Source organism: Crotalus tigris, unplaced genomic scaffold, assembly GCF_016545835.1.
Source record: "Crotalus tigris isolate CLP2741 ecotype Arizona unplaced genomic scaffold, ASM1654583v1 scf7180000021207.2732985, whole genome shotgun sequence".
In the NCBI taxonomy this organism is placed as follows: Eukaryota; Metazoa; Chordata; class Lepidosauria; order Squamata; family Viperidae; genus Crotalus; species Crotalus tigris.
Window position 1 is genome coordinate 259,406 of NW_024098398.1, and position 13,704 is coordinate 273,109.

The 13,704-nt window shown below is 38.5% G+C and overlaps 1 protein-coding gene across 1 annotated transcript in view; it reads left to right on the forward strand.

The window, feature by feature from the left end:
• Positions 1-13,704, forward strand: part of DACH1 (dachshund family transcription factor 1) — a 354,082-nt gene that overhangs the window by 248,547 nt on the left and 91,831 nt on the right. The window contains exons 5-6 of the mRNA XM_039369714.1: positions 5,537-5,672; positions 10,154-10,291. Coding sequence (XP_039225648.1) covers positions 5,537-5,672; positions 10,154-10,291 — 274 coding nt within the window. The remainder of the gene's footprint in view (positions 1-5,536; positions 5,673-10,153; positions 10,292-13,704) is intronic.

Genomic DNA, 13,704 nt, shown 5'->3' on the forward strand with positions numbered 1-13,704 from the left:
TTGCTACTTTGTCATGCCGCTGCTTGTAATCATTCTGTGCAATCTTCTTGCAACAGCTTACCAAGTGGTCCACTGTTTCTTCAGCTTCTTTGCATATGCGGCACTTACTGTCTGTTGCTGTCTTCTCAATTTTGACTTTGTATGCATTTGTCCTTAAGGCTTGGTCTTGTGCAGCCAGAATTAGTCCCTCGGTCTCTTTCTTCAATTTTCCTGCTCTTAGCCATTGCCAGGTTTTATTATTATCTGCTTTCCCAGCTATTTTTTTCATGTATTTGCCATGTAGTGCTTTGTCTTCCCATGCCTCTATTCTGTTCTTCATTTGATCTTTCTTGTAGGCCAGTTTGGTCTCTCCAGTAGTTAGTAAGCCTTCCTGATATACTAATTTCAGTGCATCTTCATCATTGTTCTTCAGATATTCTTCCAAAGCCATTTTTTCTTCTTCAACCATCTGATGTACTTGTAGCATTCCACGACCACCTATTTGCCTTGGTAGATAAAGTCTATCAATGTCACTGCGTGGATGAAGGGCGTGATTCATTGTCATTATTTTTCTGGTCTGCCTATCCATTGCTTTTAGTTCTGCTTGAGTCCAGTCCACTATTCCAGCTGTGTACCTAATGACTGGGATTGCCCAGGTGTTGAGTGCCCTTATGGTATTTCCTCCATTGAGTTTGGACTTTAAGATCTTCTTCACTCTCTTGATGTATTCACCTCTAATCTTTTTCTTGACTTCAGTGTGCTTGATGTTGTCAGCTTGAAGGATACCCACGTATTTGTAGTACTCTTCCTCATCCAGACTCTTAATGTTATTTTCGTGGGGCATCTTGATTCCTTCATTTTTCACTATTTTTCCTTGTTTGATAGTAAGTGTGGCACATTTGTCCAAGCCAAACTCCATTACAATATCTTGGCTATATATACGGACAGTGTTGAGCAGCGATTCTATTTCAGATGATGTTTTTCCATACAGCTTCAGATCATCCATGTAGAGGAGGTGGGATAGTCTAGCAGATGTTTTTGATGTTTGATAACCATGTCCTGAGTTATTCAGTATTGTTGACAGAGGAAACAGTGCAATAACAAATAGTAATGGTGATAATGAATCTCCTTGCAATATTCCTCTCTTGATATTAACCTCTCCCAGCTTCTCACCATTGATCTGCAACTGTGTCTTCCATTGTGCCATCGATCTTTGCACAAATTTTCTGATTTTTCTACTGACTCCTGTTATTTCTAGGCACTTTATTATCCAATCATGTGGCAGAGAGTCAAATGCCTTTTTGTAGTCAATCCATGCAACATTCAGGTTGGTCTTCCTTCTCTTGCAGTTTTCCCAGATCATTTTGTCTATTAGGAGTTGATCTTTTGTTCCTCTGCTATTGGGGCGGTTTCCTTTCTGCTCAGGTGGAAAGAGATTGTTTTCAACTAGATGCTGTTGGACTGCATCAGCTACCACACCAGTTAGTAATTTGAAAGTTGTTGGTAAGCAGGTAATTGGCCTGTAGTTACCTGGTGTTGCCCCTTTTGCTGGATTTTTCATTATTAGGTAGGTTTTCCCAGTTTTTAGCCACTTTTCAATTTCTCCTCCTTGTAGTATATTGTTGAACTGTTTGGCAATGAGTGGGTGTATAACAGTTAGATGTTTCAACCAAAACCCATGCAGTTCATCTTCACCTGGTGCTGACCAATTTTTGATTTTTCTTGCTCTTTTTTCTACCATTTTTGTTGTTATTACTAGTTCTTTCATTTCAACTTCTGTTTTATTTGCATCCATCTCTTTTAACCAAGCCGCATCCTTGTTGTATTTCTTTGGGTTATCCCATATCTGCTTCCAGAACTGCACTGTTTCTTTCTTGTCAGGTACTGACTGATTCCTTGCAGTTTCTCCATTGATGGATTGGTAGAAATGTTTCTGATTGGATTGAAATTGGAGGTTTTGCCTATAGTTTGCAATTCGAGCTTCATATCTACTGATTTTCCTGGCTATAGCTGTTATTTGTTGCTTTATTATTTCCAGTGCTTCCTTGATCTTCCTTGTGTCTAAGTGGTATTTCTTGATTAGGTATTCTTTGGTCTTCTTGTTCTTCAGCTTCTTTTCTTTCATCTGTTCTAGCTTGCTTGCATGTGATCTTAACTTGTTGATCTTATTTTCTAGTCTAACCTTCCATTTTTGTGGTGCATTGTTTGTTTGTTTTTCTTCTTTGTTGATTTTGCATCCCAGGTATTCAGTTATAACTGCAGCTGTGCTGTACATTAGTTGGTTTGTTTCTTGCAGTGAATTGGTGCTTATACTTGCTATTGCAGTATTTGCATCTTTTAATGCTTGTGCTAGCTGTTTCTTTGAAACAAGCTTCAATGCAGGCAGCCTTATTCTGTTGTTTTTGTGCTGTTCTAGATGCTCAGTTATTCTTTGTTTCAATTCTTTTATTTCTTTAGTTAGAAGGTTTTGTTCTTCCTGAGGAATAGGCGCCTGGTTTCCAAATGAGAACAGTTGTATATCTCTACTGGATTCTTTCACTGCCAACTCCCCTTGGTTTGCCTCTACATTCTGAATTACTTCTTGTAAGGCTTTGATTTCTTTGCCCTGGGTAAACCTTTGCAGTTCGTCCAATTCTGTTTCTGTGAATACTTTATTTCGTGTTATAAATCGGCGTTGATCTGCTAGTCTCTGTTCTGTTATTTCTGATTCTGGATGTTGTTCTTTCCAGAACTGGTGCATTCGTTTTAGATATCCTCTTCTTGTTGGACTTGATCTGTAGTAACAGATCATTATTTCTTTGTTTTCCATCACTGTGTATCTGCGACGGGTAAACACCTTTTCTTCCAGTAGTTCTGCAGCTGCTGGCCCTGGTTGCTCAGCCAACAGTCCTGAGTCCTGTAACCCATTTTTCACCAGATATCCAGGAACTCCAATATCTAGTGCGGACCTTGTTAACCCGGGCGACATCCGAGCCGGTATGGCATTCTGAAATTTACGTCTCACCATATTTTTTATGGGAGAGACACTCTTTGTCTGACTCCTCTGATGAGACCTGTCCAGTATGGTTGAACCTCTGGCATAGCTCTCATCTTCCTCAGAGTACACAAGCCCCACAACCACGTCAAGGTAGTGCCTCACTGGGGGATTATTATTATTATTATTATTATTATTATTATTATTATTATTATCCAGGTGGAAATTGAGAGGCAGAGTTCTGCCTTCAGAATTATGCTAACGTGGATTTCCTTTATCAAGTTATTATTCAGCTATGTAAATTTCCGCCTGCGTTCTGAAAGCATGCAGCCTTATCGGGCTTAGAAATAATTCCTAATGAGAAAATGAACATAGCATAAGGGTAGAGATTTGCTTTACTGTTTTCCTGGCTAACCTCAGAAGCCTGAAAACCATCCCAGAAAAAGACACTGGCAAACCACTCTCATAACATTGCCAAGAACACTGTATGGATGCTGTCAGCAGGAAACTGAGTTCAGCTCAGGAGCACAGTAACTTTTTACCTTATTAAATAATACGAGGAGCAACTTTTCTGTAAGTTCAGCTCAGTTGCAAAATATTCTTTCTCCTTAAGAAAGCAACATCCAGTGCTATTGGACATGGAATTACATCTATATTAATCCTACAGATTATGTGATTATAACCTACAATCAGTTTTAGAGTTATCGTATGACAAATGATGCATCTCCAAGTCTCAAAAAGGAGAGATAATTAATAACAAATACTCCATAATCAGGGTAGGAATGAACACTTTTGTATTGTGAAGCAACTATCATGTACAGTGTAGACATCTGAATTTTTGCTTTTGTATGTTAGAAGATTAGTTCCCATGATCAATTCCCTCTTTTCCATGTATATTTAACATGGCTTTTTAGATAATGTGTAACGGGGCTCTTTCAACTCTATGATGCCACCTAAACTCAATACAGAGTCCAATGCAATGTGGAGTGATTAAAAAAAAATAAAGGAGATGCTTTTGATGGAATTCATTACAAGCATTTAATTAGCATGGACTACAGTAATCCAATCCACAGTTGCAAACATTGTTTGAAGCAATTCTGGCAATTTATAGCCCTGTTCTAACACTGCTTTATAGATACTTGTGAATTCAGATCCTGTAATGACAAGATCAATAAAAAACATGCACTGGAAGAGATCTCTTTTAATTTTAATGTAACATTCAGGCACAGACAATGGGATGCATTCCTCAAGAGCCCATTTTTACGATCCCCATGGCTCACAAGCTCTGCTTCCTAGTTCCCAAATGCCCGCCTTGTCTTTCATCAGCTGACCATGATCGTGTTACAGAAAAGTTTATCTTGAAGAGATACTTGGCAATAGTGTTCACTCATGATTTCTTTCTACCCTTGCAATTTATCTGGCCAGAAGGACTGCAGAAATACTGAATGGGAACAAGGTAAAGCAAAGGGAGGAAACCCACATCGCTTACTTGCCTTTGGTGGAAATGTTAAGCTACAGTCAACCGCCATCAAGATGGACAGATTTTCGGGTTCTGTTTTGGCCCAATGGAATCAAGAATATTGGATAGCAGGAAGGAATCTCTGGGCAGCCCAGAATGCTTCTCAACAATTAGATTTGATTTGTAGGAGAAAAGAAAAGAGAGAGAGAGAGAGAGAGAGAGAGAGAGAGAGAGAGGGAGGGAGGGAGGGAGGGAGGGAGGGAGGGAGGAAGGGAGGAAGGAAGGAAGGAAGGAAGGAAGGAAGGAAGGAAAGAAGGGACAGAGGAAGGAACAAAGGAAAATAAAGAGAGAAAAAGAAAGAAAAGGAAGAAAGAAAAGAAAAAGAAAGAAAGAAAGAAAGAAAAAGAAATAGAGAGAGAGAAAGAAAAGAGAGAAAGAAAGAAAGAAAGAAAGAAAAAGATAGAAAGAGAGAGAGAAAGAAAGAAGAGAGAAAGAAGAGAGAAAGAAAGAAAGAAAGAAAGAAAGAAAGAAAGAAAGAAAGAAAGAAAGAGAGAGAAAGGGGGAGGAAGGGAAGAAGGAAGGAAAATAAAGATAGACAGACAAAAAGAGAAAAAGAAAGAAAGAAAGGGAAAGAAAGATAGAAACAGAGAGAGAAAGAAGAGAGAGAGAGAGAGAAAGAAAAAAAGAAAGAAAAAGAAAGAAAGAAAGAAAGAAAGAAAGAAAGAAAGAAAGAAAGAAAGAAAGAAAGAAAGAAAAGAAACATTTGATGTAATCTGAAGTCCCGGACACGTATAATAAAGATAGAAATAAGTATGTTAAATCAAAAGCTCTGTGTCTTAAAATATTTTATTAGCCTATTTATGTTTGATGAGGTGTAAGTGAGAAAGATATCCCATTAAATTGTTCCTGTTAACTTAGTTTTTGAGCTCCTGCCCTGCTTTCAGTGTAACATGGTTTGTTTGCTATGTCATATCCACTTGAGTTTTGAGAAACAGAAATTACATGAAAATGAAAAACTTGGTTAAGCTTGGTAATCCCAACGTTCAGTAATATGGCGTTTGGAATATTTAGACAACTTTAAGAGGTTCTTTCCTTTTAACTGTTTTGTCTTGATGATTTTACAGGAACGAGTTCCAGACAGTCCTTCCCCTGCTCCATCTCTCGAAGACGGTCGAAGGCCTGGTAGCCATCCATCCTCACATCGTAGCAGCAGCGTATCCAGCTCCCCTGCCCGAACCGAAAGTTCTTCAGACAGAATCCGTAGGTCGCTGGGTATTTTCTTTTGCCACCACTGTTTCAAATCCCTCCAATAATAAATGTGCCCTTTGCTATCACCAGGATCTCCATCCTCCCCATGAAACAGTTGTGAAGCCAATTCAAACCCTTTCGTTGGGCTACGCCAATCAGTATCCACTCAATTTTTTTCCTCACTCTTCCAAGGAGAGAACGGAGAGAGACATGTAATGGCCTGTCTCCTAACCTCCTGAAGTTCATCCCATTCCACACATAAAGGATGACACTGCCACCCATGTTGGGGTAAACTTTTGTCCAGTGATTTTGCAACCTAAAAACAAAAACTGAGAGAACTCTGAGGTAGGAAACGATACGAGAGAAAGTTAATTGCAAAAAAGGTGAACAAAATTACTGAAATCCTCTCCTATTTTTCTGAGCTTCCTCACTACAAATTCCTTCATGTACTTAAAGGCCCAAGTGAACTGGGAAGGTTACGTGGTAATGTGGTGGGAATTATGGCATCAGGCATCTTTTGTTAACAGCTGTATGTCGCCGTAGTGTCTGTGTGGAAGGCAAAGAGATGTAAGTTCTCAACCAGACTTATGGAAAAGGCATCTTCAAGAAGCATCTAAAGCTCTTGGGGTGGGCAGCAGGCTGCCAGACAGAAAAGCTGAGCAGTAAGGTCTACTTTGAACCAACTGCAGCAGTTCAAAACAAAACACCCATTTTGCTTGTTGTTTCAATTAAACCAGAACAGAGTTGACTCATCTTCTTGAAACAGAGACCATCCTGAGACCAATCAGGGTCAAAAGTCAGTTGTGAAGCAAAACAAAACAACGATGGGCAAAGGGGCTTTTGCCTTTCTCAGCAAAAAAATATTTCTCTGTATTTGTAGTCTCAAATGTCGGGTGTGCCATAAGCTGATACTACAAGCTTGTTTTAGGTTAGTTTGGTTGTGATTTATGAGCCAGGTTTGATCCAAGTTCTCAATCCCTTTTCATTTTTATAGCTCTAGAAAAGAAGAGGGGAGACAACGCTCCCTTTTAACAGAAATTATGATTAATTTAATATACGTTTGGAGTACTTCTCAGACAAATCTGGGTTTGTTTGTGGTTGTTGTTTTTTAAAAAACGTAGCATTGTTGCTGCTGTATTTGGCTAGCAGATATAAACAAAATAATTTTTATCTTTATTTGTGCTGCATGCCATTGTACATCTCAATTGGACTTCAGAAACATTGCTTAACATTAGGAAGTCTTTTATTTTTCTTCTGTAAAAAGGATATTAACACTGGGGGACTTTGTGGCTGCCCATTTATATAAGATTTCCCCTTGTCCCATTTTTTTTTTAAACCCATAACATTCTCAAGTTTGCTCTTTGCTCTATTTTTTTTTTCAGTTCTCTGAAAGTGAAATGAATACTCTGTGACATGCACTTTAATATGTTCCTTGAGTTTGGGCATTAGTGTTATTGTGTAAAGAAAGGCCATGTGTTGTAGACTTTTGAAATTGAGGAAGTGGTGCTTATGGTAAGTAGAGCATTAAAAGGAAAGTTCAGGTTATGCATAAATGCATCACTTGCTTTCTTACCACTTTCTTATACTATTTAAGACAATTTGTTTGATCTGCAGTGACATGCTTACATACGCGAGGCACAAAGCAATAGATGTTGTCATGGAGTGATAATAGTTATGTAAAGAGGGGAGCAAGGGAGAAGCTGTAAATTGCACGTCTGTCCCATTTCTTGTGGAACGTGTTTTAATTCATTTCACATCTTCTTACAGAGAGATACATTTTGCTAGGGACTTTTCGGTTTTCCAAAATGTCTTTAGTGCTTCTGAAAATCTGCAAAGAATAGGCAAGAGGGGACTGGAGGCTAAAACATGAAGAATGATTGCAGGAATTGGGTAGGTCTAGTTCAGGGATAGGCAACCTTGGCTCTTTTATGACTCATGGACTTCAACTCCCAGAATTCCTGAGCCAGCTATGCTGGCTCAGGAATTCTGGGAGTCATAAAAGAGCCAAGGTTGCCTACCCCTGGTCTAGTTTAAGGAAGAGAAGGACGAGGGATGACATGATAGCAGTCTTCCAATATCTCAGGGGCTGCCACAAAGAAGAGGGAGTGAAGCTATTTTCCAAGGCTCCTGAAGGCATGACAAGAAGCAACAGAAGGAAACCAGTCAAGGAGAGAAGCAGCTTAGAACTGAGGAGAAATTTCCTGACAGTGAGAACAATCAATCAGTAGAACAACCTTCCTCAAGTTGTGAATGCTCCAGAATGCTTAAGAAAAGATTGGACAACCATTTATCTGAAATGATATAGGGTTTCCTGCCTGAGCAGGGGATTGGACTAGAAGACCTCCTTCCAACTCACTTATTCCATTATTCTGCTAAGAAAAGAGTTGATTAATAAGTGTCTTTTCCGTCAAAGATTAATCCTACATTTCTGATGGATGGTAGACCCAGGCTGCTTGGCAGTTTTTTATTTATTCTAACTTTTTTTTGTAGACTACCCACAAGTGTGTGAAGATAGTGCTGTATACAAATATTACAAATATTACAAACAATTAGCAGTAACAATATTTTATTAAACTGAAAGCAACTTTCGGTGACTCGGGGTGACTCACAACAAACCAAGAAATTACAATCGGATCAATAAAGCAAAAAAGATAAAGATAAAACATTAAAGATTTATGGCAAGTGCCATAAATGGAGTTTGAATGCTTTTGTAGTCCCAAAAAAAAGTGAGCTGTTGAAATGAAGCTTCTTCCTTGTGGTCTCTGATTCACAATTGGGAGTTTTATGTCTGTTTTATAAGCTCCTGGGATACAGAACATGTCCAGGAGAAATCTACTGTCCATGATCCCTACCTAGAACGCAAATCTAAAATAATTTAAATGTTTAACTAACTTGTGCTGTTTGTTGCCTATCTTTATATTTAGAGGAGCAATTCCTGCATCCTTAACTATGTATATAAATCAAGTTGCAGCCTTCACAGTGAGGTAGAAAAGATAATGGAGATGAGATGATAGAACAGTGGTTCTCAACCTGTGGATCGGGACCCCATTTGGGGTCGAACGACCATTTCATGGGGATCGCCAAACAAGGCTGTCCGCCATTTTCCCCCTTTTCTTTGGCCACGCCCCTGGCACCTGGTGATGTATAAGTGGTTGGGGGTCACCACAACATGGGGAACTGTATTATGGGGTCACGGCATTGGAAAGGTTGAGAACCATTGTGAAAGAAGAACACACATAAGGTGGAAGGTGGGAATTTCCCCAGCTATTTATGTATTTTACAGGGTTAGTTAACTATTCAGTCTTCATATATTTGGGGGGGGGGAAGCAATTTGCAAATCCTGTCATTTCTTTTTAAAGGAAGAGGCAAAATGCTTGGTCAGTTTTATTGTAAGTGAATAAACTCATTCTATACAAAATTATATGTCTGTACACTAACAGTTGAATCTAAGTCATGCTCCATTTCCAACAAGGAGAAAATGTCCACCTTTGTCTAGTGTTCCAGTGTAAACTGTAACATCCAATTTACAAAAGGTCAGGCACTTTTATATGTACCTAAACAAAATATAGCAGAGATCAATAACATTTATTCAATTATTTTTATGGAGCAAATGTATGGATGTCTATTGAGGAATCAGTTGTGTGGTCTTTAAAACAGATGTTTAGAGTGCAGTTTTGTGGAACTCAGTATGGGTGCTTCTGAACTGAGCTACAGCTATGCTGAAGGCAGAGCCCTTGACTTTTAAGAACCAACTGTCATAAAAAGATTGAGCAGGTTGTTCTCTTGGCTTAGAGCAAAAAGGAAGAACTTATTTGTGTCTTCCAAGCTTAAAGTACAAGAAGGATAGGTGGAGAATGAAAAATAGGAATAAATATGAAGCAGAAAGAAAGAAGAGAGAGAGAGGGAGGGAGAGAGGGAGGGAGGGAGGAAGGAAGGAAGGAAGGAAGGAAGGAAGGAAGGAAGGAAGGAAGGAAGGAAGGAAGGAAGGAAGGAAGGAAGGAAACCAAAGAAGAAAAAGAGATAAATATCCTTCTTCTGCTGGACTGGGGGTCTACTCTTTTTTTGCTAGAGCTGAAACCCAACTCAATCAATACAAGTTTTCTTGGATTCCTAACTACCTAGGTACCTTGCTGATCTGTTCTCTTTTCTCTCTCGTACCCTGTAGGATGCAATGAAAAGAACATCAAGAATTGGAATATAATTTAAAGGTTGTGGACAAAGGATGCTTACATTGTACTAGTGCACAGTTATCAAAATCAAGAGTGGAAATAGGAAGTACTCAACTTCTTAAGCGAGGAATAAAAATTCTTATCTATTGGGAAAACTCAGGGATTGTGACCTGGGTAGGCATGGAAGTTGTGTGCTTTGCCAAGAACCTTCAGACCCTTCCCTAAATAGACACAAGGCATAATTAAAGTCACTGTTTCCTACCCAAAGTCGAATGTCTTTATCATAATATTCTATTCTTTGTTCTCTTTCTTTGCATGTGCTAGCAGCTGTCCATCAAAATGGCCTCTCCATGAACCAGATGTTGATGGGCTTATCTCCAAATGTCTTACCTGGTCCAAAAGAAGGTGACCTGGCTGGCCACGAGGGTGGGCATGACTCCAAAAGAATGCACATGGAGAAAGGTAGTGTTGTGGGTTGAAGTTGTTGTGTTTCATTACACTCTGAGGAAGCATGCTTTTTCTTCGTTCATATTCTGTTATCATTTGAGTGGTCCACAAGCAAGCAATGTTCACACAAACGAGAGAATGAGCACTCACTTCCTGTCTCTATCAAAGGATAACACAACTTCTCTGATGTGTTGGTGTAGTACATTAATTACAGCAACAATGGGGAAAATAAGTGGCAGGAATTATTTGATCGTGCTGTTATGAATAGAAGAAAAATGATTAAAATCTCACAATGAAACTCATATAGCAGAATAACAGCCCTTATTTTTCCCCACTTCTTAGATACTTGTTCTTCAGGAAATACAGTACTCAGAAATTATTTTCTGCAATTGGGGTGGATTTATGGTTGATCAAAGAAACAAGTCACTTAAATTCAGCCGGTGTGAGCTAACCATGGATGGCCATGTGTTGGGAAGGAAGAGCAGCTAAATTGCTTAGCTCCTGCAACCCGCTAATAGTGTAAAATGAGACTGGTGGATAGCATCTAATTTATTTTAAATTTAATCAGCCAGCCGACTGAAAATATATGAGCTAGATTAATGCATATTAGGACTTCTGTTGTTTATTATGCTACCTTATTTGGTTTGTGCAGGTGTGGATGCCTTTTTCTCTGATGGAAATATTAACCAATGCCTTTGTATGTAGAAAACTTTACAGTTGCACAGTTTGAGAGGCTAATTTTGTGGGCTTGATATACGGATCTCTTTAAACAACCCCTGTGTACCAAGGGCAAAATCAAGAAATAGGCGTCCAGCTGAAATGCAACAGCTTGCTCATAAATGTAAAGCAAAAATCCCAATAACTGTTTCGGTGTAGAATTGCTGTAGCAATAAAGAACTGAAATGGAAGTGTTTTGTGGTCTAAGTTAATAGATACAAAAAGAAAGAAAGAAAGAATAAAAAGCAAAACAATCCAGATCTGTCTTATGCAACTACTGCGAGATATGGAAAGAGAATTAAAATCTGGACACTTTCATTCTGGACAGGTGGCATTTTTAATAAGATTACACTAAAAATTAATGAGAACAACATTTCTCTTATACAAATCATTAATTTTGGTTCATTGCACACACAGCCCGCCGTGGCTCCTTGCTTGCTTCCCCGACACGCAAGCGCTTAAATCCTGCAAAATGTTATCCAGGCTGAGAGGGTGATAGAAAAGTGACTTGATTTCAGTTCCAGGGAGAGGGTTTGGCTTCAGCCCATCTACATTTAAATACAAATGCACCATCAAGTTAGGAATTTTGTAGGCTCCCAGCAAAACAGGTTTCCCAATGAAAGTTTTTTACCATTTTTAAAAATGTTCCAGTTAAATCATGTATTAACATAACAAGCCTGACTAGAGAATGAAAATTATTCCCATTTAATCTGTTGCATTTTTTTGTTCTTAAATGATTCTTGTTTAGGTCACAAATTTCTTCTGCTACCCATAACCTTACCTTCTGAAGTGGTGTTAGTATTCAAGGGTGATCTAGATTTATAGGATATACTGAATTAAAAATGGGTGAGTTTTTTTTGTCGTGACTGCATTTATCACAGCTTCTGAGCCAGCCCTGTAACTTAGAGGCCAAACCTACCTGTTCCACTTAAAGATATTTGCAGAGATAGTTATTATCTGCTTACAGGCCTGTAGTTCAAATATGCAATTTTGTTTCTGACTGTCTTTAATCTTTCAAAGTCATTAATCATTATTACAGGTGGATAAATTAATGCAAAATAAATAGATGTAGGCATTTGCATCCTTACGATAGAAAATGCCTTGTCTGCATCGTTGTCTGTTTAAAAGAAAAACAGAGACACAGAGATACATCTTTGAACGTTAGTCATTATCCATTTATATATTACTTGGTTTCATACACACAGACACACACGCACATACATGCACATGAGACATATTGGAGCTAATCCATCAATTGGAACTCAATTAACTTTTAATAATTACAACTGGGAGGTCTTAGGAAAGCACCATCTCCAGGAGAAGCCCTCTTCCCTTTTAAAATTTAATTAATTAAAAAATAATGCAAAGGTATACATGAAGAAGCCATGAAAATGCTTGAAGATGGCAGATAGGGAAGGCCAGAAGGAGATGGCCCAAGTTGGTGGAAGATATTACTGGTGTTGCAACCAATTATCTACACAATCTTATTTTTTATAAACAAAAACGGACCTTTTCCAGGGCATGTATTAGTCCTTTTCTCTGTCCTTCTGGACAGCAGATATAAGATATTAGACTATGTCTATGTGGGCAAGATGGCAACAGAAGTCATGGGTCACGTTCTTTTAAGCAGGCCCTACTATGAGCAAGCCAGATCCTGAAGGATATTCAAAGGTCTTCATTTTCTTACTTATACTCATGTACAACCAATCAAAATAGCAAATACAGTAGACAAGTTTAATGGATAATGTTTTATTTGTTAAGTTTACTTGATTGGTTAACTAAACATCAGTGCTACTACTATTTGTTAACTAAACTTCAGTGCTACTTCAGTGCTAGAAGGGATTGGGGTTTGCTTTTTGTTTATACACAGTAGCTTGCCCATCAGTGGGGTAGTTGTATTCTGCTTGATTAGATTGTTGTTTATTGCTTGTGTGTTTGTCTGGTATTAATTCCTGCTTATCTGGGTATTGATTACTGGCAAGGAGGTGTTCTGTGTTTTTTGTTTGTTTGTTTGTTTCCTTTTTAGCTTTTTGAATGCCGTGTAAATGTTGTTTATCTCTATGTGTCTGTTGATGGTTAATTGGTCTGAATACCAAGCTTCCCTATCATTTTAGATTTCAGTCTCAATTGAAATTAAGATTAAGACTGTCCATGTGTTGTGAAATTAAAGACTTTTCATTATTCCTTCTGACTGCTGGTTTATGTTCATGGATGTGTTTTCCTAGTCTTTTATTCGTTTGTCCTACAAAGTGGCTGTTACAATCTTTACACTGTATACTGTAGATCACTCCTATTGTTTCTTCTAGCGAAACATCTGGGAGTGTTGTGGTTTGTAGATGCTACATTAAAGTCCCTGCTATAACTCTGGAGAGTGATGATCCCATGGGTATTTCTCTGATATGTTGGTATATTTGTCCACTGAAAATAGGCAGTGAAGCAGAGATTGATGAAGTGATTCTGAGTATTTCAATCTTAGTGTATTTGGATAGGTAAGGTGGTTATGCAGTACTGCTACCATGGACTTTTTCTTTAGCTCTGGTCTATGCATGTACAGTAAGGAGTACTGTGACATCAAATGAAACCATAATCTCATCTCCTTCTATTATTAGATCTTAAGTGGTTTTCTTAAGTGATTTTCTTGAGTCACTGTGCAGGGGAGATGACAGAATATTTGATCTCCTCTGTGAGATGTCCCCTGATGAAGAGGTATT